Genomic DNA, 27104 nt, shown 5'->3' with positions numbered 1-27104 from the left:
GAGCGTGCTTCTCTCTGCTCAGACTCTCCCTCCACCCACAGCCTGAACCACCCTTCCCATCCTTGGCTGTGGGCCTCTCATCTCTGAGGCGGGCCTGTCCTCATCACCCATGGCACCTGGGGGCTGCTCGACTTCCATCACTCTCAGCAGGAGCCATTTGCAACATCTCTTTGAAGCTCAACCACAAAGAGGCAAGGTTGGTAAGGGAAGCCCTTTGCCATTTCTCCTGTTTCTCTCACACAAGACAAAGCGCGTTTCTCAAGTTCATGTGCTTTGGAAGTTCACAACTCTCTTATACACACACTATGGTGCTTTCTTTCCTAATAGTGGAACACTGGCTGGAGAACTATTTAAGAAACTAACATGTTGTATTGAGCATTTCAATTACACATATGTATCCCCTTTGACCAGAATTAATACTGGCATCAGGCAAAGTCAAATGGAAATTTTTAGTTCCAGTTTGTGTGTGTGTGAGACAGTTTTAGTTCTAAGTCTCTAGTTATTTCCAAACATAAATATCTGTAAATTCCAGTTGATATAGCTAAAGTGCTCTTTGATGTCCCAATAATACAGTCCTAGAGAAGTTCAAAATTCTCTTTGTATGCCAAAGTGGGGGTACACACACTGTGGCAATAATGTATGTTAAAATTACCTGAAACGTCGCTAGTCCATGTAGAAAATGATGATTAGTCCATGTTTCAACTGTATTCAATGATAACTCTGAATGTAGCCTTTTAATATAAATAACCATGTAATTTAACATGTAGGAAGAAATCTCCACAATTCTAGGATTCTATTAATTTGATACATGGCTGAAACCAATGAGACTCAAGTTTCATTTAATAGAGTTTTAAAATTATTTTTTTCCCTAAAATATGTTTTTATTGGGGTTTAGAGAGAGGAAGAGAGAGACGGGGAGAGAGAAACGTCAATGTGAGAGAGATATATTGATTGGTTGCTTCCCATTGAGCCCGCAAGCTGGGCATGTGTCCTGACTAAGAATCAAACTTGTGACCTTTTGATGCATGGGACGATGCTCAACCAACTGAGCCACATCAGCCAGGGCTAAAATTATTTTTTTACATTATGGAACTCAATTCCTGATAGAAATTTAGGATGGATCTGGTAATAACTAAAGACAAATTAATATATGAAACAAAACAAAAAAATCCCATTAGAAAGGAAAATTTTGAAATACCATCCATGTATATTCCACATAAACACTGGTAGGTTATTTATACTTGGAAAATGCCATCAAACCTGCAGGAAGTATTACAGGTGCAGTGGTACTGTAAACTTTGCTTTTATTAAATGTAAATACATCAAACATAAATGTTAAATGGGTAACTTTAAATCAAGTGATACCAACTAAATATTAAATGCTCTAAATATTTTAAACATTTGAAGAAAACACATACTTAAATGTCCATCTTACTATTAGTAAAACTGCAACTTTGAACAGTAAGAAATTAAAGAATTTTCTGCTATAAGACAAGATAACAACTGGACTTTGAAAATGGTTCCAATTTACACTCTAACCTAATAGGAAAGAACTTATTACTAAATGAATTACCAAATGAATGCAAGCAATATGGTGACCATTTAAATTTAAGGGCTTTAAATCTGGGTGATGAAACAGGCACCTTGAGTTGAAATACTACTGCCACCATTTGTGATTATGTTGGCAACTTCAATACAAAAATTTTTAAATAAAATAAAAAAAACATTTAAGTACTTTACCAAAGCATGCATGGGTTCACTCTTCCTGGTAAGAACAGTGAAAATAAATCTAAATGTTTTACAATGAAGTCATAAAAATGTACTACATGTATCAGCAGTAATTATTTTGGAAGTTTAAATATATACATATTCCAAAATCCACTTATCAAGCCTATTTAATCACATCATCTTACTATTACCACAATTTTTCTTAAGTGCTGTAGAACATTTTCTGTAGGAAGGAACTCATGCTTTCCAAGGAAATTCTATAGGTCAAGAAAAGAAGAAAGATATCAGTCATAAAATGTGTTCATTATGCCAAATCCAACATCCAGACAAGTGTATAGTTAGTTATCAGTACACTCTACTACTAAACCAAACATTGTCATTAAACTCATTTATCATATATGTGTGTGTGTGTGTGTATCTATATATAAACATATACAGATATAGATATACTCATTTACCATTAAATTCTATACCTTGACTAAATATATCACTAAATTCTCTTACTAGATCAATAACAGAAATAGGCCAACAGAGATATCTACAGAGAACTATTCAGACTCTGGATTGCCGTTGTGGTAAAAAATAGCAATGTCTTCTACAGAAAATCACTTAAGTTGTACCATCATCATCACCATCTCCAGAACTTTTTCACTTTCCTACACTGAAATTATTTATATAATTCTGGATATTAACCTTTATAAGATAGATAATTTATAAAAATACCCATTAAAAAATACCCCATTCTCACCCTCCCCCCAACTCCTGGCATCTACCATTCTACTTTCTATCTCTATTAATTTGACTACTCTAGGTACCTCATATAAGTGGAATAATTATCCACAACTACTTTTTAGCTGTGAATAATGCTACTTAGGTGTACAAACATCTGAATCCCTGCTTCCTCAGTTCTTCTGGGTATGTACTCAGAAGTGAAAATACTGAGTCATAGTAATTCTATGTTTAACGTGACAAACGGCCATTTCATTTTCCGCAGTGGCTACACTATTTTATATTCCAACTGGCAATGCAGTTTTCAATTTCTCCATATCCTCACCAATACTTTTTATTTTTTAAAATAATAACCAGCCTAAAGGGTGTGAAGTGTTATATCATTGCAGTTTTGATTGCATTTCCCTAATGATTAGTGACAAGTACATTTTCTTGTACTCATTGGTCATTTGCATATATTCTTTGGAGAAATATCTATTTAAATTCTTTGCCCATTTTTAATTGGGTTGTTTTTGTTGAGTTGTAGGTGTTCTTTATATAATTCTGGATATTAACCCTTATCAGATACATAATTATATTTTCTCTCAAACTGTGGGCTGCCTTTTTATGCTGACAGTGTTCTTTGATACAGAAAAATTATGAAGTCAAATTTATCTTTTTCTTGTCTGTTTTTATGTAAAATCCAAGAAATCATTGCCAAATTCAATGTTGTGAAGTGTTTCCTCTGTTTTCTTCTAAGAGTTTTATCTCTTTATGTTTAGGTCTTGACCCATTTTGAGTTAGTTTTTGTATGTGAAGACCCAACATCCTTTTTTTTTTTTGCCCTATCCCAGCCCTGCCTGCCCTCGCCACTCTGGGTGGCTAAGCCCAGACTGGGGGGGTGGGGAGGGTGGGGGGTAGATGCTAATGAAAAACTGCAGAGATGCCTCATCCTCTTCCCTGAATAGGGACTGGAGGCCTGGATGGGCACTTCGGTGGCTGGCCCTGCCTACACCTCCCAGCCAGTGCTGCCAGCAAGCTTCTCACCTGAGGCTGCTGAGACAGCGGCTTAAATGAGCTTCATGAGTGAGGGCCTGGTGTGGTTGGGGCCCCCTGCCTTGCAGTGCTGTCTCCTGTTTCCACTGTGTATGCTGGGATGGGGGGCTCTCTTTCTGGGGCGCCTGAGCATTTTCACACTAGTTAATAGCTCCTGGCTACCAAAGGCCCCCACAAAAGCTAATTGGGTTTAATTGTTGGGGCAATTCACGATTCTACTGAAAAACTGCCATTTTGTGGGTGAACTTTATGTATAAATAGATAGGAAGTCAAAGGGACAGAGAACTCACAGTGAAACCTGGGAAGAACTTGGGGTGGGAGGCCCAACATAATTTTTTATATGCTTTTCAAAATTGTTCTTTTAAAGTAATTACCCGAAGATTACATGCCTTTGTACTTAACTGGTACATGTGTGGAAAAGAGAGGTAACACAGTGGGCCTGAGACTGCTGTGTCCTCAGAAAGACTTGCTTGCAAGGTTGGCCACTGGCTGGTGTCTAGGAACTTGGATTTGAAGAGGGCTCCCACTGATCCCAGAAGGGAGTGTCCCACTATGCCAGCACTGTATAAGCAACGTGGTTTATACTGAACAGTTACTTTCCTTCTCAGAGTCTAGGACTTTGGTACGTGCTAAGCAGTGGGTACCTGTTACCAGCCCCCAATAAAAACACTGAGCACTGAGTCTTTAGTGAGCTTTCCTGGTGAACATTTCATGTGTGCTGTTCTAACTCACTACTGGAGGAAATAAGCACATCTTGTGTGACTCCACTGGGAAAGAATTCTTGGAAGCTTGTGCCTGGTTTTCTCCAGACATTACCCTATCAACCCTTCCCCCTTTGTGTATTTAGCTTTGTATCTTTCACGGTCATAAATCATAGCCATGAGTATAACTATGTTGAATAATGGGAGTTCTCCTAGTGAATCACTGAGCCTAGTGGGTGGTACAGGGGACTCCCCAATAGCCATGCGAGTGAGCAGATCCTGCAATCTCAAACCTCCAGATGACTGAAGCCCAGACCAGCATCATGACTGCAACATCAGGAGCGTCCCTACACTAAAACCACCCAGCCACGCCATTTCTGAATCCTGATTTGCAATGAGATGTTAAACATTAAGTCACTGAACTTTGGGGTAACTGGATTTGCATTAATAATGCTAATACATGAAAGAAAAAAAATAATGCTAATACAGTCTATTTTTTATTTTATAATATTATTTAAAAAATAATATTTTCATTTGGAAAAATGAAATCAGGAACTTAAAATTTGAAGTAATGGTTAAATATAAAAGATATAATTGACTTACCTTTTGCTTCTTTTATTTCTAACTGGAAGCAGAGTTTTTCAAAACAGATGAAGTCATATCCACAATAGTATTAATAGATAAGCCATTCAGAAAACCTTTATGATTTATTCGTACTTCCTGAAGAGCATCTATAATATGGTCTCTGTGTAAAAGGAAAACATACATGAGCAGTTGTCCTTTCCAAAGCATCTGTGCATTCCAAATACAGCTAAGTTATTGAAAGAAACTACATTCTTACATTCAAACTTTACAGCCAGTTAAAATATAATTGTGGTCATTACCTGCTAATGTCTGGATGTAGTTCAGCAAGTCTCTTCATGATCTTGGTAAAGCTACGCAGGTTCAACGTATTTGGAGGTATGAATCGAATAGGTGTATCAGGTAATAATTTAGTAGATTCAATCTGTTTACAATTCTTCTTCTTGACACCCTAAATAAGCATTTTAAAAGTTTCTTACAATCAGTAACCATTACATAGAGACAATCCAGATTATTTAATTAAAACAAAATTTAAAATTTCAATTATAATAGTAAAATTAAAACAGTAATGATAATAATAATTATAAATTATAAGATCAAAAATTTTAAGAAACTTACTTTGATTTGGGATTATTTATACCAAGTAGATTTCCTTGAGCTGTGCTCAGGGCCATGTATTAAAAAAATGGCAAACACATTTTCTTATAGCAGTGATCAAGAATTTGAAGTTATGTCTAAACCAGTCTTTCTCGACTGGGATTCCTCATCTGAGCCACAGAACACAGATCTATTTGCTCAACTTTCCTAAAGATAGGACATAACTAGTTCCTATAGCTAGGAGAGAGGCTAATTCATTATATACAATGGCTATCTATCTTAGGCTTAGGGCATGGAAGTTTAATTCTTTTACCCAACCTGACAGAGGAAAACTGGTCTGCATGATAGTTATAAATAATCTACATCTTGTTTACTAAATGTTTAATGAGCATAAACTATATGCCCAGAATGTACCACATGCAGGGAAAGGGGAGGGGGACAGAAAAGGCCAGGGAAGAAAACTAGTGATATAAATTGGAACCATCTCCACTTATGCATCTTATAATCCAACTGAAGAGACAAAATTAAAATAATCAATTAATTACTATTAACCAGGCAAGTACACTATACATTGTATGAAACCACTGTAAATCCCAAGTTCACCAAAGGAAGAGCTGAGACTTTAAAGCCCAGATGAAAAATCAGGACAAGATATGTGAAATATTAAATGTCATCTCAGATATTTTACTTCTTTGCTATTGCCTTATCTCCTTCACTAGATTTAAGCTCTACAAGAACATAGATTTTTGTCTGTTTTGTTCACTGCTGCTTTCCCAGGGTCTAGAACAGTGTACACAGTTGGCATGTCGTAACTGTTAGTTAAATAAATAAATGTTTGGGATACAGCAGTTTAAGTGATAGTTGAAACCACACGGAGGATGAGATTTTCATGAAAGAGCCAAATTACTGGTCAACAATGACAGCTACTATTTATTGAGCATATTTGCCATGCCAGGCACAGTCCTAAAAATTTTCTGTATTAAAGTCATTTAAACCTCACAGTATCTGTGAAGTAGAAACTATTATCCCCATGTTAAGATAAGAAAGCTCAGGCCCAGCTGGTGTAGCTCAGTGGTTCAGTGTCGACCTATGAACCAGGAGGTCACAGTTCAATTCCCGGTCTGTACATGTGCCTGTGTTGCAGACTGGATCCCAGTGGGGGGCATATAGGAGGGAGCCAATCAATGATTCTCTCTCATCATTGATATTTCTATCTCTCTCCCTTTCCCTTCATCTCTGAAATCAATAAAAATATATTTTAAAAAAAGACAAGGAAGCTCAGACACAAAGTTGATATAACTTGCTCAATCATATGATGAGTAGGGGGCAGAGCCAGGTTATGAATGTGTTGCTGTTAATCATCACTCTTCTGCCTCTCATTGTATATAATATTTCCTAAATGAATAAATGTTGAGAATCCAAGAAAAAGAAGGGTGACAAGAAATTGCTGGAAAGGTAAGAGAACTTGAGAGTATAGTTTAACAAGCTGGTAATAGAAACTTCTCTACCCACATACTCTAAGATAGCATACTCCTACCCTGGCCCATGGTGCCTTATTTCTACCACATAACTTTCCCTCTACCAACTCCATGGCCACTGCCCCAGCTGGCTGAAGCAAGAGTGCATCACCTGAAATGACGAACACAAAAATCACAGGCTGGGTCAGTCAGATTCCCTGTCTAAAGAATGAGGAATTGAAACATAGAGCAAATGAATTAATCAAATGATAGAAGCTCAAACTGAATAATACTGCAGAGTTAACATTAAGCAAAATAAAGTGAAATGGAGGAAAAGTCATGATCAGACAGAGAAAGCTAATGTGCAGAGGAATGGAACATACAGGGTTGTAAAGGCAAGAAACCATATCTACTACATGAGAACGGGAAAAGCCACAGTTCCCAAATTTCCAGTTCAGGTCCCCATGCAGCCCAACTGTACTCTGTTTATTCTTTCTTACTGTGGACTGAGGTTATGTACCAAAAAAACACATGAAGTGTTGCCTGGCTGGTGTGGCTCAGTTGTTGAGTGTTGACTCATGAACTAGGAGGTCACGGTTCAATTCCCAGTCAGAGCACATGCCCGGGTTTTGGGCTCAATTCCCAGTGGGGAGTGTGCAGGAGGCAGTCAATCAATGATTCTCTCTCATCACTGATGTTTCTATCTCTCTCTCTCCCTTCCTCTCTCTTCAATCAATAAAAACATATAAAATATATTTTTTAAAAAAACATGTGTCACTGAGATAAAAAAAAATGATTTTTGAGAAAGGGATAATCAAGAGTCCAAGAGGCTTGCCTGGCCAGTGTGACTCAATGGTTGGGCATCGACCTATGAACCAGAAGGTCACTGACTCCCGGTCAGGGCACATGCCCAGGTTACGGGTTGGATTCCCAGTGTGGGGCATGCAGGAGGCAGCCAATTAATGATTCTCTCTCATCAATGATGTTTCTATCTCTCTCTCCCTCTCTGTTCCTCTCTGAAATCAATAAAAGTATGTTTTTTTAAAAAAGAGTCAAAGAGGCTAGGTGATAAAAAAAAAAAAAAAAAAAGGTCGATGGGGGGAAAGACCAATAAAAAGGTCACTAGTGAGAATGAAAAAAGCAGTTAAAATAAAATTTTAGAGATAAAAATTTGGGAAGTTTGGCAGTAAAAACACAGGGCAAATAGGAAGGGTAACTTCAAAAGAATGAAAAGTCAAGTGAAAATCTTGCCAGGATAGGAAGAGTTCTAGATGACTCTAAGTAGCAAGAAAAGTCTGCATGAAGAAATGGAATCACTAATAGTACAGAAAAGAATTGGGGTAACTCCAAGAATGGAATTATGGAAAGGACGGAATAAAGGACATAGTTAGAAGAGATGCCTTTGTCTTATCCAGCAAGTATTTCTTTCATCCACTTACTAAAAAGGGATCTGCTCTGATCTATAGACTCAATATCATCTCAGTAAAAATCAAAGTAGGAGTTTTTGGTAGATACTGACAAGTTGAATTATGAAATTTATACAGAAAGTCAGAGACTAGAATAGGCAAAACAATTTTGAAAACGAACAAAGCTGGAAGACTCATTCTACTTGATATCAAGGCTTACAATAAAGCTACAATCATCAACACAGTGTAGTATTGGTGAATATAGATAAACAGATCCACAGAAGAGAACAGTTAGTCTAGAAATAGACCCATACAAGTATGATCAACTGATTTTTAACAAAAGTGTAAAGATAATTCAATGGAGATAGGATAGTCTTTTTCAACAGTGATGCTAGAACACTTCCATACGTAAAACAAAAACAAAGAAAAAAATGACCTCAATTCATATCTTACACATTACATACAAATTCACTCAAAATCTTTCTGAGAAGGGTTTCTTAAATCCAACACTAAAAGCACAAGTTAATAAAGAAAAGAATGGATAAATGGTACTTCAACAAAATTAAAAACTATTGTTCTGATAAAGATACTATTAAACCAATGAAAAGACAAAGTATAGAAAGTACTTGCAAACCATGTATCTAGCTGGTAAAGAATTTATATTCAGAACATAAAAAAACTCGCCAAAACTGGCCGAAACCGGTTTGGCTCAGTGGATAGAGCATCGGCCTGCGGACTGAAGGGTCCCAGGTTCGATTCCGGTCAAGGGCATGTACCTGGGTTGCGGGCACATCCCCAGTAGGAGATGTGCAGGAGGCAGCTGATCGATGTTTCTCTCTCATCGATGTTTCTGGCTCTCTGTCTCTCTCCCTTCCTCTCTGTAAAAAAATCAATAAAACATATTTAAAAAAAAAAAAACAACTCTCAGAACTCAGTAATAAGAAAATAAACCCAATAAAAATGGTCAAAATATGAGCAGGAACTGCTGCTACAACACAATACATCTATCTCAAATGCACTAAAGTAAGTGGAAGAAGCCAAACTAATAAGGCCACATACTATTCCATTGGTATGGCATTCTGGAAAAGGTAAAAACATAGCAAGAGGAAACAGAGGAGCACAAGAGAGTGTTTTGGAATGGACTATTCTGTATCTTGACTATCTTGTTTGGTGTCCGTACAAATGCAACAGACATGTAACCACATGTCTATATGCATTTGTGTAAACACAGACACCAAACAAAGTAGATTTTACTGTATGAAAAATAAAAAAAACAATGGAATGCCTAAGTGATGCCAGGCATTTTGCTAAAGTCAGATGAAGAGAAACAAAGAAATCAAGACATTGTATATAAACTACTTGTTTGGGAGAAAGAAGAGTGACTCAGGCAACTTCATCACTTCCCATGTGGTTTTTAAAGATGAGGGCATATATAATTAAATGACTACATTATATGGTTTTAAGAAGTATGAGATAAGGTTGTGTTAAAAAGAATGATGTAGTATGGTCCACAAATAAAGAGATAAAATACTGCAAAGCACTGGCAATGAACCTAGTCAAAGTTAAAGGGAAACGAGTTTTTCTGTAGCTAGGTCTGCAAAGATCTACGTTTTCCCTCAGGAGAACTAGAGTCGTGTAAAAGCAGGTTAGGGTGGATCCACAGTTAAAAATCATTCAGAATGACTTTCTCATTCCCATTTTAAGATTGATAGTTTTAGAGTCATTTGTTCTACACAGCTACTTACTTCAATGTGGCACACACAATCCATTTAAAGGAGCTAACCAGGAAAACTAACCTCTTGGTCAAAATGGAAAAATTCACTGTCTTGCTCGGATCCCAGCTGCCTTGGCCTAGTTCTGGGCAATCTAGGAGCAGAGGAAGCTGAGCTGATGTCTTTGTTGGTGCTTTTCTCCAAACTATTCGAACTAATTCTCCTTCCACTTTTGGAGGAAAGTGGCGATGTACATTCTCCAGGACTTTTAACAAGTCGCACATTTACTGGTTTCCCATTTATTTCTATCCCATTCATTTCTTTCGCAGCAGACTTTGCATCATTGTTTTTTTTTAAAGCAAGAGATGCATATCTAAAATATAAAAATAGAAAAGCACGTCTTAAGTGACTCCATTTAAGACAAAATTAAACACCTATTTTTAATAAATTTCAACCTCGACTACAAATAGGATCCTTTCTTAATTGATAAAGTTTTAATGTCTGAAATGAACAGCTATCATGTTTAGTGATAAAACAGTAAAGGTATTTCCACTGAGCTCTCGGCATTAGTATTTGATACTTTTGAATGTTATGGCAATGTCACAAAACAGAAAGTGACAACATACATATATATGGTTATATACATATGGTAAAGTTATCTACCTAAAAATAGAATATAAAAATATCAACTAAGAATTATAATAAAAATAATAAAGGTACAGTTTTCTGAGCACCTGCTATATGCCATGCTTTATTCTTACTGCTTTATTTAACTAAAAACAGTTTCAGAGCAATAAAGGTACTGGAATTACTATTCTTACTTTATAAAGAGCCTGGGGTACAGAAAGATTAAGTAATTTGTCCAAATTTATGCAGCAAGTATTGATAGAGCTGGGAACTAAACCCAGCCACAGAGCTGTGGAGCCCATTCTCTTGACTAAAGCACTCCACTGCCACTGTGAAACAAGACCAAGTGCACACATCCAGTAACTGCTACGTGTCAGTAGTAACAAGGTGAAAAGTACCATGAAAAAGACCTGATGAAGAGCAGCACCAGTTCATGACTGCAGCTGCTTGTCCACGTGTGTCCCTTTACTGGAGTCAGGGAAGCTCTACTAGAATGGCCCTGTCACCACTTGGTTAATGTCTAGTACAGAGCCTCTGGCACACAGCAGACACTTAGCAAATGCACACTTATTGAATTTAGAAAATATACCTGTAATTAGAAGAATCATAAATTGAAATTTCAGAAACTTGATATTTTTGAAAATGAGACCTTAAATCAGCCTAAAAGAAGAGAAATAAAAGTTTGTGAAAGGTAGAAAACAACAATAAATAATCAAAATATGAACACCTAACAAATTTGAAAATAAAGCTCAAAAAATAAATCCTAGCATACCTCAGATACTGAAGGGCAGAGACCGCCAACATGTACCAAATAACCTTTATCTCTTTGTAAGGGTTCAGCATTCTTAATTTCTGCTTATAGAAAAACATAACACAAAACAGAAGATAACCATTATGATGTCGATATTTTTAAGTGAAAATTGTTACTTTTTTTTCTAGAGGCCCAGTGCATGGATTCATGCACTGGTGGGGGGTCACTTGCCCTGGCCTGCAGGGATTGGGCCAAAACTGGCTCTCCGACATCCCCCAGGGGTCCCAGATTGTGAGAGGGTGCTTCTCGGGTATTGATGATGCACCCCAGAATTGGGCTCCCTCCTCTCTGGTTCCAGGTGCGTTACCTGAGAACCGCAGGTACCAAGTCACTCCAGCTCGGCAGCTCCTGCGTTGAGCGCCTGCTCCCTGGTGGTCAGTGCACATCATAGCTACTGGTCGGCTGGTCACTTAGGCTTTTATATATATAGATTATCATAACACTTATTATAAAGTCATAACTAGCAAATACCAGCACTAGACTGAAGACCAAGAGCCTGGAGAAAAGTTTTAACATTTCTGGGCATTAATTATATCATCTTAAAAATAAAGTGATTGGATTCATTGATATTAAAGTCTCTTGTAGCTCAAAAATGGATCAGTAAGTTAAGAGTAATTAATTACACCCTAATGAAGACAGTGTCTTCACTTGTCTATGCTCAGAGAAGTGCTAAGACATGGAATGCACACAGGATCCTAGCCCACCCTAATGCTGGCCCGGGCTTTCCTGACTCACATGACTCTGCTGGGGAAAACCACACCAAGAAAACCTTTAAGTCACACAGTATCAATAGCTGGTATATAGCTGTGTAATAGTAATGGCACACAGAATGGGGGGAGGTCAAAGAACTTGCTTTAGATAGCACTATTTTAGAAATCACAAATACTAGGATTATAGATTATTCAAAAGTCCTGGACTGCATTTTCAGTCTGTACTTTTTTAAAATTTTCTTTTTATTTTATTGATTTTTTACAGAGAGGAAGGGAGAGGGATAGAGAGTTAGAAACATCGATGACAGAGAAACATCGATTCAACTGCCTCCTGCATACTCCCCACAGGGGATGTGTCCACAACCAAGGTACATGCCCTTGACCAGAATCAAACCTGGGACTCTTGAGTCCGCAGGCAGATGCTCTATCCACAGAGCCAAACCGGTCAGGGCTCAGTCTGTACTTTTAAGAGAACCTGGTCTGAAATAAAAAAGGATTCACTGAATTGAGATTTTTTTCAAGCTACTACCAAATCCTATACCTGGCACATAGAGAGGTACACAATAAATATTTGTTGAATGAATTCTTAAAGTAGTTTTTATTTATATGTTTTATAATTTTTATAATGGGATAATTACAATTTTTATTTTCAATATATAATAAGAATCTAACCCTTACTGAGTGCTTCCCATATCCAGGCACTATGCCAAGCATTTTCTATGTGTCATCTCATGTAATGCTCCAACCACCCTGTGAGGTACAACTGTTATCATTTCCATTTTCTAGGTGAGATTACTGAAGTCTTAGGAGTTTAGGTCACAAATCTAGTCAGTGGTGGTGCTAGAATTCAGGTAGAATTCTTCCTCTCTAGGCAATAATACCTACTCTTCTTCATTAACTTAACTTGATAATTTCTTTGGTTTATAATGTGCTGTATAGAGAAAATAGTGAAACTATTTGCCTTTATAATTTATATTTTTACATTAGGGTGAGAAGGGAGCACAATAGAAAAGGTAAGTGAATAGGAATCAAGAGACGTACATCATACCCATCACCTCCCCTTGTACTAGTGTAATATAATATATCTACTAAATACCCCAGGGGCACTCAGGATAGGCAGTGAACAAAGCATAAACAATTCTTGGCCTCACGTGTGAGTGTGGGAAGGCAGTCAATATATTAAGTAAGAAAAATACACAGTATGTGGTTAGTTATATGGAGAAAAATGCAAGGAAAAAAGTAATTGCAATAAAACTAGATTATATGTCATTTATTTAAAACTATATATGTGTATTAAATATATGCATAAAATACATAAAATAGTAAAGAATATTAATAGTGATTATTGTAGGTTGGAGACACTTCAGGTAATTTAAATTTTCTCATACTTAAAAAATGTTTTTTACTTATTGATTTTTTGAGAGAGAGAAAGATTGATTTGTTGTTCCACTTATTGATACATTCCTTGGTTGATTTTTAAAAAAAATCCTCACCAGAAGGTATTTTTTCCATTGCCTTTTTTTTTTTTTTAAGAGAGAGTGGAAGGGATGGAAGAGGAAGGGAAGAGGGAGAAGGGTGGGAGTGGGGGAGGGAAGGAGAGAGAAACATTGATGTGAGAGACAAATTGATTGGTTGCCTCCCACACACGTCCCAACAGGGGCTGGGAATTGAACCTGCAACCGAGGTATATGCCCTTGACCAGAAATCAAACCCTTGACCCATCAGTTCATGAGCTGACGCTCCAACCACTGAGCAACACTGGCCAGGGCAGATTTAAGCTTTTAGCAGTTTTCTGAAAGAGAAATGACCTCCAAATGGCTAATTTTCTCATTTTTTATATTTATAAAGAAAATCCACAAACTGAAATAAAATTTTAAAACAGCTTAGTCCCCCCCAATAACAGAAGACAGTAAATACTATTTTAAAAATAAGCCAGGTTAACTTGTATGGATATGTGCATGGCCCATGGACACAGACAATGGGTTGGTGAAGGCCTGGGGAGGTACAGGTGGGCTGGAGGGGGTCAATGGGGAAAAAAAGGGGACATATATAATACTTTCAACAATAAAGATTAAATAAATAAACAAATAAATAGAGCTAGGGTAGGATTTCTTAGTAAACTGTTAAGAACCAACCAGAAGTAAAGTTTGGATCCCATTTGTCTTGTTCTATTTGATTTTCTTGTATTCCTGAGCAGTCACCTCCTGTCAGGCTCTCTTTAGCATCAAACCAGTCTTCACTTGTTTCTTGATAATGTTTGGGATCTAAGAGATTGAACACAAGTAGCTATGAATAATGTAAGCTTGCCCTCTGAGCATGATGACAATTACTAGTTTTAAGTATAAAAATAAATTATTAGCAAAATAAGAGAACCAAGCATAAAGATTCTCTGAGAAGGGCCCTGGCTGGGTGGCTCAGGTGGTTGGAGCATTGTCCCATACGCCAAAAGGTCGTGAGTTCGATTCCCAGTCAGCGCACATACCCAGGTTTCTGGTTCAATCCCTGGTTGAGGTGTATACGGGGGCCACAGATTGATGTTTCTCTCTCTCTCTCTCTCCCTCTAGAATCAATGGAAGCATGTCCTCAGGTGAGGATGGGGGTGGAGCTGATTCTCTGAGAAGGGATTTTCAGCAGTCCCTAAATAAAAAGTACTTTTCAGTCTGAGTGATTTGCTTCCCAGTTTTCTTTAATTAACACCAATCTCTAGTCTTGTTTTTCAGATTTTTAAATTATTCTTTATTAAAGAGATTTGTATCATCTCTCTACACAGACTAACAATAACTGTCTTTAAAAAGATATTAAACAGTACTGCAGCTCTTTATTTCTTTAAAAATTGAATTAGTGATCTTTTTGGAATGATCATCTTTTTTCATAGAAAACAAAATAAAAAATATTACACAATTTGCAGAAATACAAATTGGACAGAAGAATTTTTAGATTGTAAGACATGAACCAGAAGAATAAAAGTCTGTATTATTATTTGGCATTATCAGATACTAGAGGCCCGATACAGAAAATCTGTGCAAGGGGCTCGGCCCCCCGCCACGGCGTACGCCTCTGCCTTGGCCCCTGCCGCCGTGGCCTCATCCAGAAGGTTGTCCGGAAGGACGTCTGGTATAATTAGCATATTACACTTTTATTATTAAAGATAGTATTAAGTAACCTTAAAGATGCCAAGTACATGCAAAAAGAACATACCATTCATAATCAGAATGATGCCATTCAGTCAATTAAGAATATTTATTTTGATTTAATGAATGGGCACTAGGGACATTTTAAACCTTATTTTTTTCTGGCAATGACACAAGACAATACATTTTTATACTGACCTTTATCATCAAGTTTCAGTTGACTAAAGTATCCATCTATATCACCATTTTTTAAACCATCTTCCTTGGGTGAGGTACCTTGTTTAGGATGACTATTGTCAGATAATAAAGACACCTGAGGATTAAAGCAATGAAAATAAGTAAGGACTAATAGTTATGGTGCTCTTACTATGTGGTGGCACTATTCACTGGCCTTAGCCCTCACAACAATAAAGGCTCTGAGAGCAAAATCATTCTCCACTCACATTTGCAGGTGAGCAAACTGAACGTCATACAGTTCATGAGAATTAGGATCTGAATGACCCAAGTCTGTGTATAGTGACTATATGCTAACACTACCATTATTTAGCAAAGTGTGGCATACACACTCTTGAAGTAATTCAGATGATTTTTGAAGGTATACATATAAGTACTTTCCATATTAACATTTAAATTATGTATTTAATATGGCTTATATCTATGGGAAGTAATGTTTCTTTCCCAAATATAACAGTAAATAAGTTACTCTTTACGTAAGTTTATTTAAAAAGGAGAACTGTTTAAAGAAGAACACAAAGCAAGTAATATTACAGGCAATATATGGCTATGGAAAATTGTGAAGATGGTACATAAGTAACTAAAATTTAGACACACTACACTACACTGGCTTTCAGGCATAACCTGTTAATTTAATGAGACTGGTATTACAATATGATCACAACTTAAAATATTGTTTTATTGCCTGGTTGGTGTGGCTCAGTGGCTAAGCATCGACCCATGACCAAGATTTCACAGATTGGAGTTCAGGAGCTCAATTACAAGTCAGGGCACATGCCCTGTTTTCTGGCTCAACCCCCAGTAGGGGGCGTCCAGGAGGCAGCTGATCAATGTTTCTATCTCTCTATCCTCTATAAAATCAAAAAGCATTTTTTAAAGATATTGTTTTACAGCCAAAGCTTAGATCATAAAAATTATGTCTATCTACAGCTTGTAGTTTTAAAAATAATTTATTGTTCTTCCCCAAATGAGGTTATACCACTGCTACCATTACAATGATGAAACACAACCTCTCTAGAACATTTTATATCATGAAATAAACAAGTAAACTACGTAAGAAATGTGAGAATATCCAAGTCTGTTTTTAGATCTGTTAATTCTTTGTGTATAATAGGGTCGAGTACAACAGTGGAATAAATTGCTAAAGTAATTTACTTTTAATCACTTATGTTAATAGAAAGAAATGTAAACCAATTAAGTATCCACTTTTGGCTTGAGAATGCATCTTATTATATAAGACTACCCATATAATATAACCTCAGGGTTAAAACCAAAGTCAGAAAGTAAAAATAAACATTAGCTATCCTACCCCACTGCCTCACTTGATAATGGAATCTAATTTATGATTCTATAGCACTTCACAATTTGTGGAGTGAAGAACATTTCCTTGGGACCAAGAGAGGTCAAGAAAACCTACGAAAAGCATATTAAAATTATATCCATCATGTTAATAAAGGAAGAATTAAAACTTTGCCCTGTCTAAAATGAATGACATTATTTTGCTCTACCTCAAGAAACAAATTCTCTAAGATATTAGTTTTTATCACACTGGGTCAACATGATGGTGGGCATAAGTCATGGTTTGCCTGAGACAGTCCAGGTTTGTATCTCGCCATATGAACATCATTACGTTTCATCCTCAAATCTACTGGTATAAGCGTACATTATATGGTCATCATCTCAACATATACTGTTGACATCTGTTTGATTGGGACATATGTTCCTTCTAATCAGTTATATCCTTCAAATAGCAGTACACAAAGTAAGCCAGTTAAATGAAAAGAAGGATGTAAGAACTTCTTCTAATTATAGTTTACTTCACTTAAGCCATAAAATCACAGATTTATACTGATGAACTAAAAAACACACCAAAAAACCTCACTTGAGAATGTATCTTTTTCAGGCTTGAAGACACATCAACATCACATGTACTTTGATTATCTAGTTCAGAATCTGCTCCTGAAAAGCTAAACAGATAAACATTTCATTAAAGATTTGTCGATGTCTTAAATAAGGACCAAAACAGAAAACTTAAAATTAACTAAATTAAACAATTTTTAAGATCAAATTAAACCTTAACTTACACATGTGATTCTTTTTTCATTAGCTGGAAAGACATAAAAGGGAAGAAAAATCTTTTAGTTTAAAATCTTTTGTCTAAAGAAAGTAAAAATTGTATTCCTAAGACATACATACATACCCTGGAAGCAAAAGTAGAGAAGGTAGATAATAGTTTTGATTCTACTGACAGAGGGGGCAGCTCTTCCAGTGGAATGCCCTTGTTTACTTTTTCTTTCAAGCTTACATATTTAACTTTTAAGTCTCCTAAAACAGACAGTAGTGCTGATCCCAGCTCCTTTTTAGTAGAATTAGTTGACAAATTCCTGTTCAAAAGTTAAGTTCACAAAACTGATTTAAGCTGAAGTCATCCATTTAACACTAATATTACATTATATACTTAGTTCTAATTCTATCAGATCTTTAAAATATTTTTTTTAAAAATGTTTAATAAAACAAAATGAACCACAGAAGATAAAATAGAAGCAGTACCAGCAATCCCCATTATATAAGCCAGAGAGAATGTGATGGGATGTCATGCGAAACCCTGCAACTTACTTTGTCCATTCTTGGACTTCATAAGAAACATCAAATCTATCTTTTTACTGGATTCAAAATCCCAACATGCACTGTTGTCTCTTCATGAAATTCAAGTGTACTATATTTTAAAATCTAGTTATAATCTACTCCTGCTTTTGCCTTTCAAAAATGAAACTAAAGAAATTTTCTAGAATTTAAAGTTAGTGATAAATTTCTAAGGTGACACAGATTTAAATTTAACAATCACCTATTTACTCAACAAAAGGAAGATAAACAATCCAATCAAAAAATGGGCAAAGGACCTAAATAGACACCTTTTAAAAGAGGACATTCAAAAAGCCAAAAGACATATGAAAACATGCTCAAAGTCACTAATCATCCGAGAGATGCAAATCAAAACAATGAGGTACCATCTCACACCTGTCAGAATGGCTATCATCAACAATTCAACAAACGACAAGTGCTGGAGAGGATGTGGAGAAAAAGGAACACTTGTGCACTGCTGGTGGGAATGCAGACTGGTGCAGTCACTATGGAAGACAGTATGGAGTTTCCTCAAAAAACTAAAATGGAACTCCCATTTGACCCTGTGATCCCACTTCTAGGAATATATCCCAAGAAACCAGAAACACCAATCAGAAAGGATATATGCACCCCTATGTTCATAGCAGCACAGTTCACCATAGCTAAGATCTGGAAACAGCCTAAGTGCCCATCTGTAGATGAATGGATTAGAAAACTGTGGTACATCTACACGATGGAATACTATGCTGCTGTAAAAAAGAAGGAACTCTTACCATTTGCAACGGCATGGATGGAACTAGAGAGCATTATGCTAAGTGAAATAAGCCAGTCAATGAAGGAAAAATATCACATGATCTCACTCATTTCTGGATAATAAACACCATTATAAACTTATAAACAAAAATAGATACAGAGGCAGAGCTGCCTTGAACAGACTGTCAAACTACAGCAGGAAGGCCGGGGAGGGTGGGAGGGCAGGAGGGGGGTGGGTAAGAGATCAACGGAAGGACTTGTATGCATGCATATAAGCATAACCAATGGACATAAGACACTGGGGGGTAGGGGAGGCCAGGGGATTGGCAAAGGCGGGGGAAAAAAAAAAGGGAGACATATGTAATACTCTTTGTAATACTTTAAGCAATAAAATACTTTAAAAAATAAAAATCAAAACAAAAAAAAAACCCCCAAAAAACAATCACCTATTTAATCCTTCCCTATTTTCCATTACAAGTTTGTAGATATCACTACAATGGCGATGACACAGTTGATAGTGAATATTTAAAAGGTGCAACTCTGCTTTGATGGCTCTCTGCATTGTTTTCTGACAGCACTTTGATGGCAAATTCTTCTCCAACTCTTTCCAAAGTTGAGGTTCCCTTTAAAATAAAAGACTAGGTTAGGTAAGATCTCCAATATTTTTCAGTTAATGACATGCCTCTAGAAACAGTTTTTAAGTTCTTACATTTCCCTGTCAAATTTAAATCAATTTCTACCAGACATGGAAAGGCTATAGGAATACATTACAACCACGAAAAGCAGAAATGTTGAGTCAAAGCTAAATATATTCTTTCTAGAACTCAAGGAAATAAATAATTCTCACATTCAAAATTTCTTTTATGAAAAAGAATTCCAAAGTAAAGTACTGACTTTATCCAGAATCAATAGGTTTTTCAACCTAAATCAAGCCTTGGCCAACACTTTAAAGTTATAAGCATTCTAGATGGAAACTGTTCTTAAATGTGTTACCTTTTTAATAGAAAACAGACATAGCAGACTTTTTTCTTAATTGTCATTATCATAAGCATATATTTTGTGTTATCAAAAAGCCCCAAAGCACTACATTTTCTGAATGATAACAGTTCTTGCTACTAGTTGCCATTCTTAACTTTTCTCAATACTGCTGTGTCAGAAAACCAACTCTGTTATTTAATTTTATAGGATTGAATACCGAATTAAACTCAGAAGAATGAAGTAAAAAGTAAATGACTTCAGAGCATGAAAACTAATTTGGCTTCTCAGAGACAACCCTTTCCCCTACCCCCACCTCCTAGTTCACCATAGTGTTCTGAATTCTCAGGGTATCTAATAAGTGCAAAGTAAATTATACAATGAATTAAAATCAAGATTAAAGCATCCAAGTGAACGTAGCTATTTCCTTCTTCATATATATAACATTTTCCAAAGGTGCTATTTTATTTTGGTCTACAGGGGATCAAATGAAAGAAAATTGAGTAACTAAATCAGTATGGATTTGGGTTGAATAAAGATGCCATGAGTTTCTAAAGGAATTATTGAGACTGAAATCTCAGTAAGTGAGAAAACTTTCACATTCTATATTATCCTAGTATTTTTTTGTATGCAGGCAAGTGGCTGAAGCAGATGATCTCTTAAGTTCCTTTAAGCTATTATTCTATACTAGAGGCCCGGTGCACAGATTTGTGCACTGCTGGGTGTCCCTCGGCCTGGCCTATGGGGATTGGGCGAAACCAGCTCTCCAACATCCCCTGAGGGGTCCCAGATTTTGAGACTGGAGAGGGCAGTTCTTGGGTGACGCACCTGGAATCGGGTTCCCTCCTCTCTGGTTCCGGGTGCATCACTCAAGAACCCCAGCTCGGCAGCTCCTGTGCTGAGCATCTGCCCCCTGGTGGTCAGTGCATGTCATAGCTACCGGTCAGCCAAACAGTCGCTTAGGCTTTTATACATATGTATCTATATCTATATATCTATCTATACATGTATAGATAGATAGATAGATAGATGGTTGAGTACCCTATAAAAAGCAAATTACTATTTTGATTTTCCCCTCAAGCTTATATATCTAACTTACCTCTCAGGATGTTCCTTTAAGTCTATAATAGCAGGTGTTTTTCTTGATTCCAGGGAATCCTGCAAACATGATTTAAAATCATATTAGAACTATATGCCAAACAACACATGTTCTATCTGAGGTTCCAAACTGGTAAAATGTAAAACCCAATTACTAATGGACTCAGTGGCAACAGCAGCCACCAGAAAAGGATAGGATTGGCAGCAATCTATCCACTTGTTCCCTTATTGAGCATTTTCTCACAAAAGCCTTCGTATTCTCTGCTAAACTTCAATTTACATTAGCACACACTGCCTCTTTATAAAGTCAAATAAAATTCTATTATTAATTATATTGGTTTTACCTTATTTAAGAAATTTCCATTAGGTTTGAAACTGTCAACTGAGAGGGATTTTCCCAGCGATCCTTTGGTCACAGCCATTGGTGTATCTTCATTGTCTTGACTGTAGGACCAATCTGTATTACAACCCACACTTCTTTGTTTCCCCCTTTGCCATTCACCAGGGCGTTTTTTATTCATCATTGTTATCTCTGTGTTGCTGGATGTAGATACTACAGAAGGTCTTGTACTTGTCGCTCTGCTGTTTGTGAAACAAGCCCTGAAATCAGTGCTAACATCCACTGTCTGATTAACTGTGACTGTGCACTGAGCTGCCTCTGTTGCAAATTTGGGATGTGTTCCTTCTATACTATGAAAGCACATTTTATTTGTGGCACTGCCATTAGTAACTTTTAGGAAGCGATCTTCTTTCATTGCCTGATTATCTTTGGCTCCAATCCTTGGTGGAGTAACAGAAAAATCTAGGACTGAGTAAGGAATGCTCGGCAGGCTTTTATAATGTGAATGTCCACAGGCAGATATGACTGAATCATCACAAATAGAGGTACAGGAAGTTTGACAGTCTTTAAAGGGTTGTAGTAATGTCTCTAAAGCTTTTTCCTGTGCTAATGTGCTAGGATTTTCAAGGTGTTGTAACATTTTGTTTTCAACAGTTGCATTTCCACAAAAATCTTTACTTTCAGTTACTTGAGCTTTAATTTTGCCAGTATAAATGTTGGTTTTTAATGCTTGTTGAAGGTTAAAGAAACCACTCTTAGACTGAGATTCCTGGCTTTCAGGACTATTCCTTAGTATAATTTCATCAAATACTGTGTGATACATTAAACTAGTCTCTTGATCCTTACACTTTTCATGCTTTGGTTTATGATACTCTCCTAACATAACAGAATTCTGGTATTTGGAGACATGAGGTGAATCTTCTTGTCCATAATCATCAATCGAATCTAAAGAGATGCTAGAACTTTCCAACTTAATATGATTACCTTCTAGATTGCCACCATGTTTAACTTCATAACCTGAACTTCTTAATCCAACAACTGCCAAATTAGATATGTTTAATGTTTTTGTTTGATCAAGAGGAAAGTGGTTACTCAGATATTCTTGTTCCTCTGCACTATGATATTCCTGCTGTGAGTCTTCATCTGTATCATACTTCTGGACATCTTCAGCAGTTTCTTTACAATCATCATCTGAAATCTTGATTTTTTCTAAGTCAATAATCTTAAGTTTATGTTCTAAAATATCAAAAAACATCTCCTCTCTTTTCTGTATTTCAGAACCTAATTCTGAATTTGAACGAGTAAGACTTTCATTCTTTAATTTTGACTCTGAATAAAGTATAGAGTATGTTTCATTCAAGAAAACATAGTCAATACTGTCTTCAAACTCCCTTGACTGACAGCGAGTACTCTCTATGTTAACATCTGAACTCGCAGTAAAAGATGGCTCCAGTAAATCTACTTTGTCAATATTGCTGATTTCTTTGTCATTAGCTCTTTGTTCTAGGGCCAAGGAATCCCAGTCATCATCACTAAAAGTCACTTTGGCTTCATTACAACCACTGGAAGATGACAAAATTCCTTTCATAGGATTAGAAGGCTCATCTGATTTAAAAAAAAAAAGAATAAAATGTTAACAGCAGGGACATTACAGAATCTCAACAGTAAAATATAACTCAGATGTGATCTGGTCCAAGCTCTTCACAACGTAGGAATACCTTTACATTATCCATGACAAATATCCTCCGTGGTTGTCACTACGGACTAAATTGTATCTCCCTCAAAATTTGTACAATAAAGCCTGAATTTCCATTGTGAAAGTAACTGGAGATGGGGTCTTTGGGAGGTAATCAGGGCTAGATGAGGCCACGAGGATGGGTTCCTGAAGACTGGATGAGTGCCAGAGAGCTTTCTCTTTCTCCCTACCATGTGTGGAGGACACTGCAAGAAGGCAGCCATTGACAAACCAGGAAGAGAGCCCTTACCAAAACCTGAGCATACTGGTACCCTGATTCAAACTTTCAGCCTCCAGAACTGTGAAAAATAAGTATCTCTGTATGGTTAAGCCAACCAGTCTATGGTATTTTGTTATGGTAGCCCCAGTTAAGATAGTGGTCAAGATTCTAGTGGTAAAACAACAACAAAGACATGGGTGGTGTATCCAAATACTTACGGCTTTCATAAGGGTCACAAATAAGGAAAGCACACATAAATGTAATACAGGTATAATGAGTGCTGACAGAGCTGTGATGATGAGCAGGTAAATTTTTGAGAAGAAAAGAGAAGCCAATTTCAGAGAAAACTTTACATTTAAAAAGTGTTTTTGAAACACAATAGTTATCTTAGGCAAATTGAACAGCACCTATAAAGTGAGCTATGTGAAATAATATGGCATTTTCAGGAAAAGATTAAGCCACTTTGTCTGGAGTGAAATAGCTCTACTGGAATGATCGGAGCTGTGAACAGAAAAAAGGCCTTTTATGATGTTCTTAGGAGATTGGCTCTTATTCTAAGCTACAGAGGACTACTGAAAGCTTCTGAAAAGGGCAGTCATGTGAATGAAATTGAGTTTAGACACCTCAAGCAACAATAAAAATGAAGACTTGAAGGGGCAGACTGGAGGCAGACAGACCAAGAGTGCAGATGTGGGGCTGGAATAAATGTTCCACAACTGACAAGATTTGGTGTTTGATTAGGAGTGGTACATGAGGTAGAGAGAGATTAGTGGCTTTTAAATATATATATATTTTGCCCAAGAACACAATCAGAAACACATTTTATATCAAGATCCAGTAGACAATACATATGTGTGTGAATAAGTGAAACAAACATTTTACAAAACAGTAACTAGTCTGACTATGTCCAATGTATTTTCTGGTCTATTTTGTTTTATTTTTTAAAAGCTGGTTTCAATCAACTAAACTAATTTCATGACTCACCAATTGGCCACCACCTGCTTAAACATTGCTCTAAAACAGGTGTCCTCAAACTGCGGCCCGCGGGCCACATGCGGCCCACCGAAAACATTTATCCGGCCCGCCGGGTGTTTTTGCCTCCGCTGCCTGTCCTGCTTAGCAGCCGACTCGTCCCGGGCCCGCAGTGCGCATGTGTGGAATGTCTGAGGGACAGTGAACTGGCCCCCTGTTTAAAAAGTTTGAGGACCTCTGCTCTAAAATAATGATAAGGTTTAAAACTTGGTATTACAGTTGAATGGGAATACTTGGAGCTAGAATAGTTGATTTAGAAGATGAAGGAAAAAAGCTAAGGTGTGGAGGAGAAGATAATGAGTTCATTTCCAGGCATGTGGAGTTTGAGGTCAGCAATAAAACATTCAGATTCAAATGTCTAAGACAGCAATTTTCAACCAGTGTGCTGCAAGAATTTTTAAAACACACAATACCTGACTAGTCAGGGTACTGATCTCTTTACCCTTAGATTGGCAAATAAAAAATAACAACAGCCAACATAACAATAGCCATCCAGTGTGAATGCCCTGTCTTGAACCATAAATATATAGGTTATTTAATAGAGTTGCACCTTACTGGTCACGTTGCATAAGGTGGTGACGGATTGGTTAATTCTCGGTTCCAGAAATCCTTATATGCAAGTATAGGCACTTGATTTTTTTAAAAAGTCACTTGGGAGCAAAAAGGGTAGGTAATTACTATTATTTTCTTTTTTTTTGGTAAATCAATCAAAATTATATCTATTTTTTTTGTCAGATCGGCAAAGGATATTAACTTATGTGAAAAAGGTTGAAAATCGCTGGTTTAATAGGCTGTTACAAATATGGGGTTGGAGCTAAGAAAAGTGGCATTAGCTTCAGTTATAAACTCATAGATTGATTGCATTTTTCTTAAGAGATTTGTATATATATTCATTATAGATTCTGGATAATTCTTTTTTTTCTTATTTATAATGGGACTTTTCCCTAGTTTATTGCTTATCTTTTACTTTTTATAATATCATACTATGGTTATTAAGGTTATTTAGTTAAATGGATCAGTCCTTTCTTCTCTGACTTCTGAGTTTTGTCTCTGTGGCCTTTCCTACCACATGATTATAAAAGTATTCTCCTAAAAAGAAAACAATAGCATTCTTCTATAATTTATTGTGTGTGTATACAACACAGCCCTTCTACACTATGTAGATTTTTTTCTCTCTAGCATAATGTAGGAATCTAACTTAATTTTTTCCAAAATGGATGGTTAATTATATTAATTCCTTTGCTGAATAATTCATTACTTCCATTCTGACTTAAAATAGCATTTACAATTTTTCTACACTTCTAATAGTTAAAACCATGTACAATCCTAAGCATATAAAGTTTAGTTATCTTGCTTTTTATACTCTTGTCATTTCTTATTTTCTCTCCTACCATTACAAAAGAAAAAGAAATTTCAGATTTGTGTGCAGTCAAATCACATTCAACTTGGGTAGCACAGGTAGCCTGCCCACTTTCCACTTAAGACAACTGTGCCTATCAGCAGTTCCCAAAGGCCTGGCTGGATGGAAATGCTCTCTTCTGGTTCACCTACTGTTCCCTAAATCTTCCATTTCCCTGACAGGTCCTGTATAGGCTGCCCATATTCACTAAAAATCACTGGAGTGAGGTTGCCAAGTTAAAACTTGCTGAATTTTAGTAACCACATTACTGGGAGGAAAGTTTAAAGAGTAACAACACTGGAGTGGGAACTATCTAGCCCAATTGTATTTAGCATCTCTCTCCTCCTAGAATAAAGACAACTGGTCTGTCCCCTTACCTTTCTGGATGTTTCCTCCATTATTGTGGTACTCTTTGTTAGCAGCTGTCTTTACCACTGTAGTGGCCTGCATCTCTCAAGGATGTATATACTAGAAGGGTATAAATATTGAACTATTATTATATTGAGAATTACATTTAAAAATATTAGAAAAACAAGAATTTGACAAAGTGACAATTACAGTAAAAAATTCTAATATAATAGGGATAATAAACTAAATACCAAAGACATATTCTTTCAAAATTTCTAAGGAACATTAAAGATAAAACAATGTACTAGGCCACCAAAAAAATGTTTCCAAAACAAATTATGGACTTATTAAAAACCAATGGCATGGTATATCCATATAATCTTTCAGCAATGAAAAGGAACAAACTACTGACACATGAAACCTTGTAGATTAATCTCAAAAACAAAAGTCAGACAAGAGATCACATACTTTATGATTCCATATAAATGAGTGTACAGAAAAAGCAAATTTATAGAGAAAGTAGATTAGTGTCTGCCCTTTAAGGTAGGGTATAGGAAGAGGGTTAGCTGTAAATGGGCATAAGGGATCTTGAGGAATTGAAAATGTTCCAAAACATTTGATGGTTGCACCATTAAAATCACTGACTAGTACATCTGAAATAAACTATACTTCCTAAAGGTGTTTTAAAAAATTACTGACAGTAGCTCCTTGAACCCAGCTGCCACACGAGAAAGCCTAAGCTAGTCACTTGGGCTGGGCCTGGAGCTCTCAGCAGCCACCTTGGGGTTTGTCGGGCCAGTGCTGCTGAGCAAGGCCAGTGAAGCCCCGCTCAGGTGGTGGACAGAGGCCTAGGCTGGGACAGGAGGCATCAGCGTGCAGTGTCTGCTGGGCGGGCAGAAACCCTTGTCCTCCACTCACTCAAAGACCTTCCTGGTCCCTCCCTCGAGGGCACCTGGGCAGAGCCTGTGGGAACACTGCTGCTCCTGGCGAAGTGTCTGCAGCATCACCCGACCCCGAAGCGCCAGCCCGGCCCCTCTGTCAGTGGGCATCTTGGTGAGGCTGTGAGGCAAAGGCCTGTCAGCCCCTCGTCCTGTCTCAGGAGCTCGGCCCTGGCTGCTCTGA

At 36.9% G+C, this 27104-nt stretch overlaps 1 protein-coding gene across 1 annotated transcript; it reads right to left on the bottom strand.

Annotated features, from left to right (window-relative positions):
* Nucleotides 1-1354: 1354 nt before the first annotated feature.
* Nucleotides 1355-26084, bottom strand: RBM44 (RNA binding motif protein 44). The gene is made up of 15 exons (XM_059702481.1): nt 26012-26084; nt 21253-22853; nt 20910-20968; nt 19282-19458; nt 17661-17844; nt 17545-17567; nt 17343-17427; nt 15425-15539; nt 14231-14359; nt 11347-11426; nt 11164-11234; nt 10032-10320; nt 5078-5226; nt 4797-4938; nt 1355-1985 (listed from the first exon to the last, which is right to left on the bottom strand). The coding sequence occupies exons 1-14, from the start codon at nt 26082-26084 to the stop codon at nt 4815-4817; spliced, it is 3159 nt and encodes a 1052-aa protein (XP_059558464.1). The 3' UTR covers nt 1355-1985; nt 4797-4814.
* Nucleotides 26085-27104: the final 1020 nt, after the last annotated feature.

This window comes from Myotis daubentonii, chromosome 7 (genome assembly GCF_963259705.1).
Source record: "Myotis daubentonii chromosome 7, mMyoDau2.1, whole genome shotgun sequence".
NCBI classification, from domain to species: domain Eukaryota; kingdom Metazoa; phylum Chordata; class Mammalia; order Chiroptera; family Vespertilionidae; genus Myotis; species Myotis daubentonii.
This window is presented reverse-complemented; position numbering and strand designations above follow the sequence as displayed.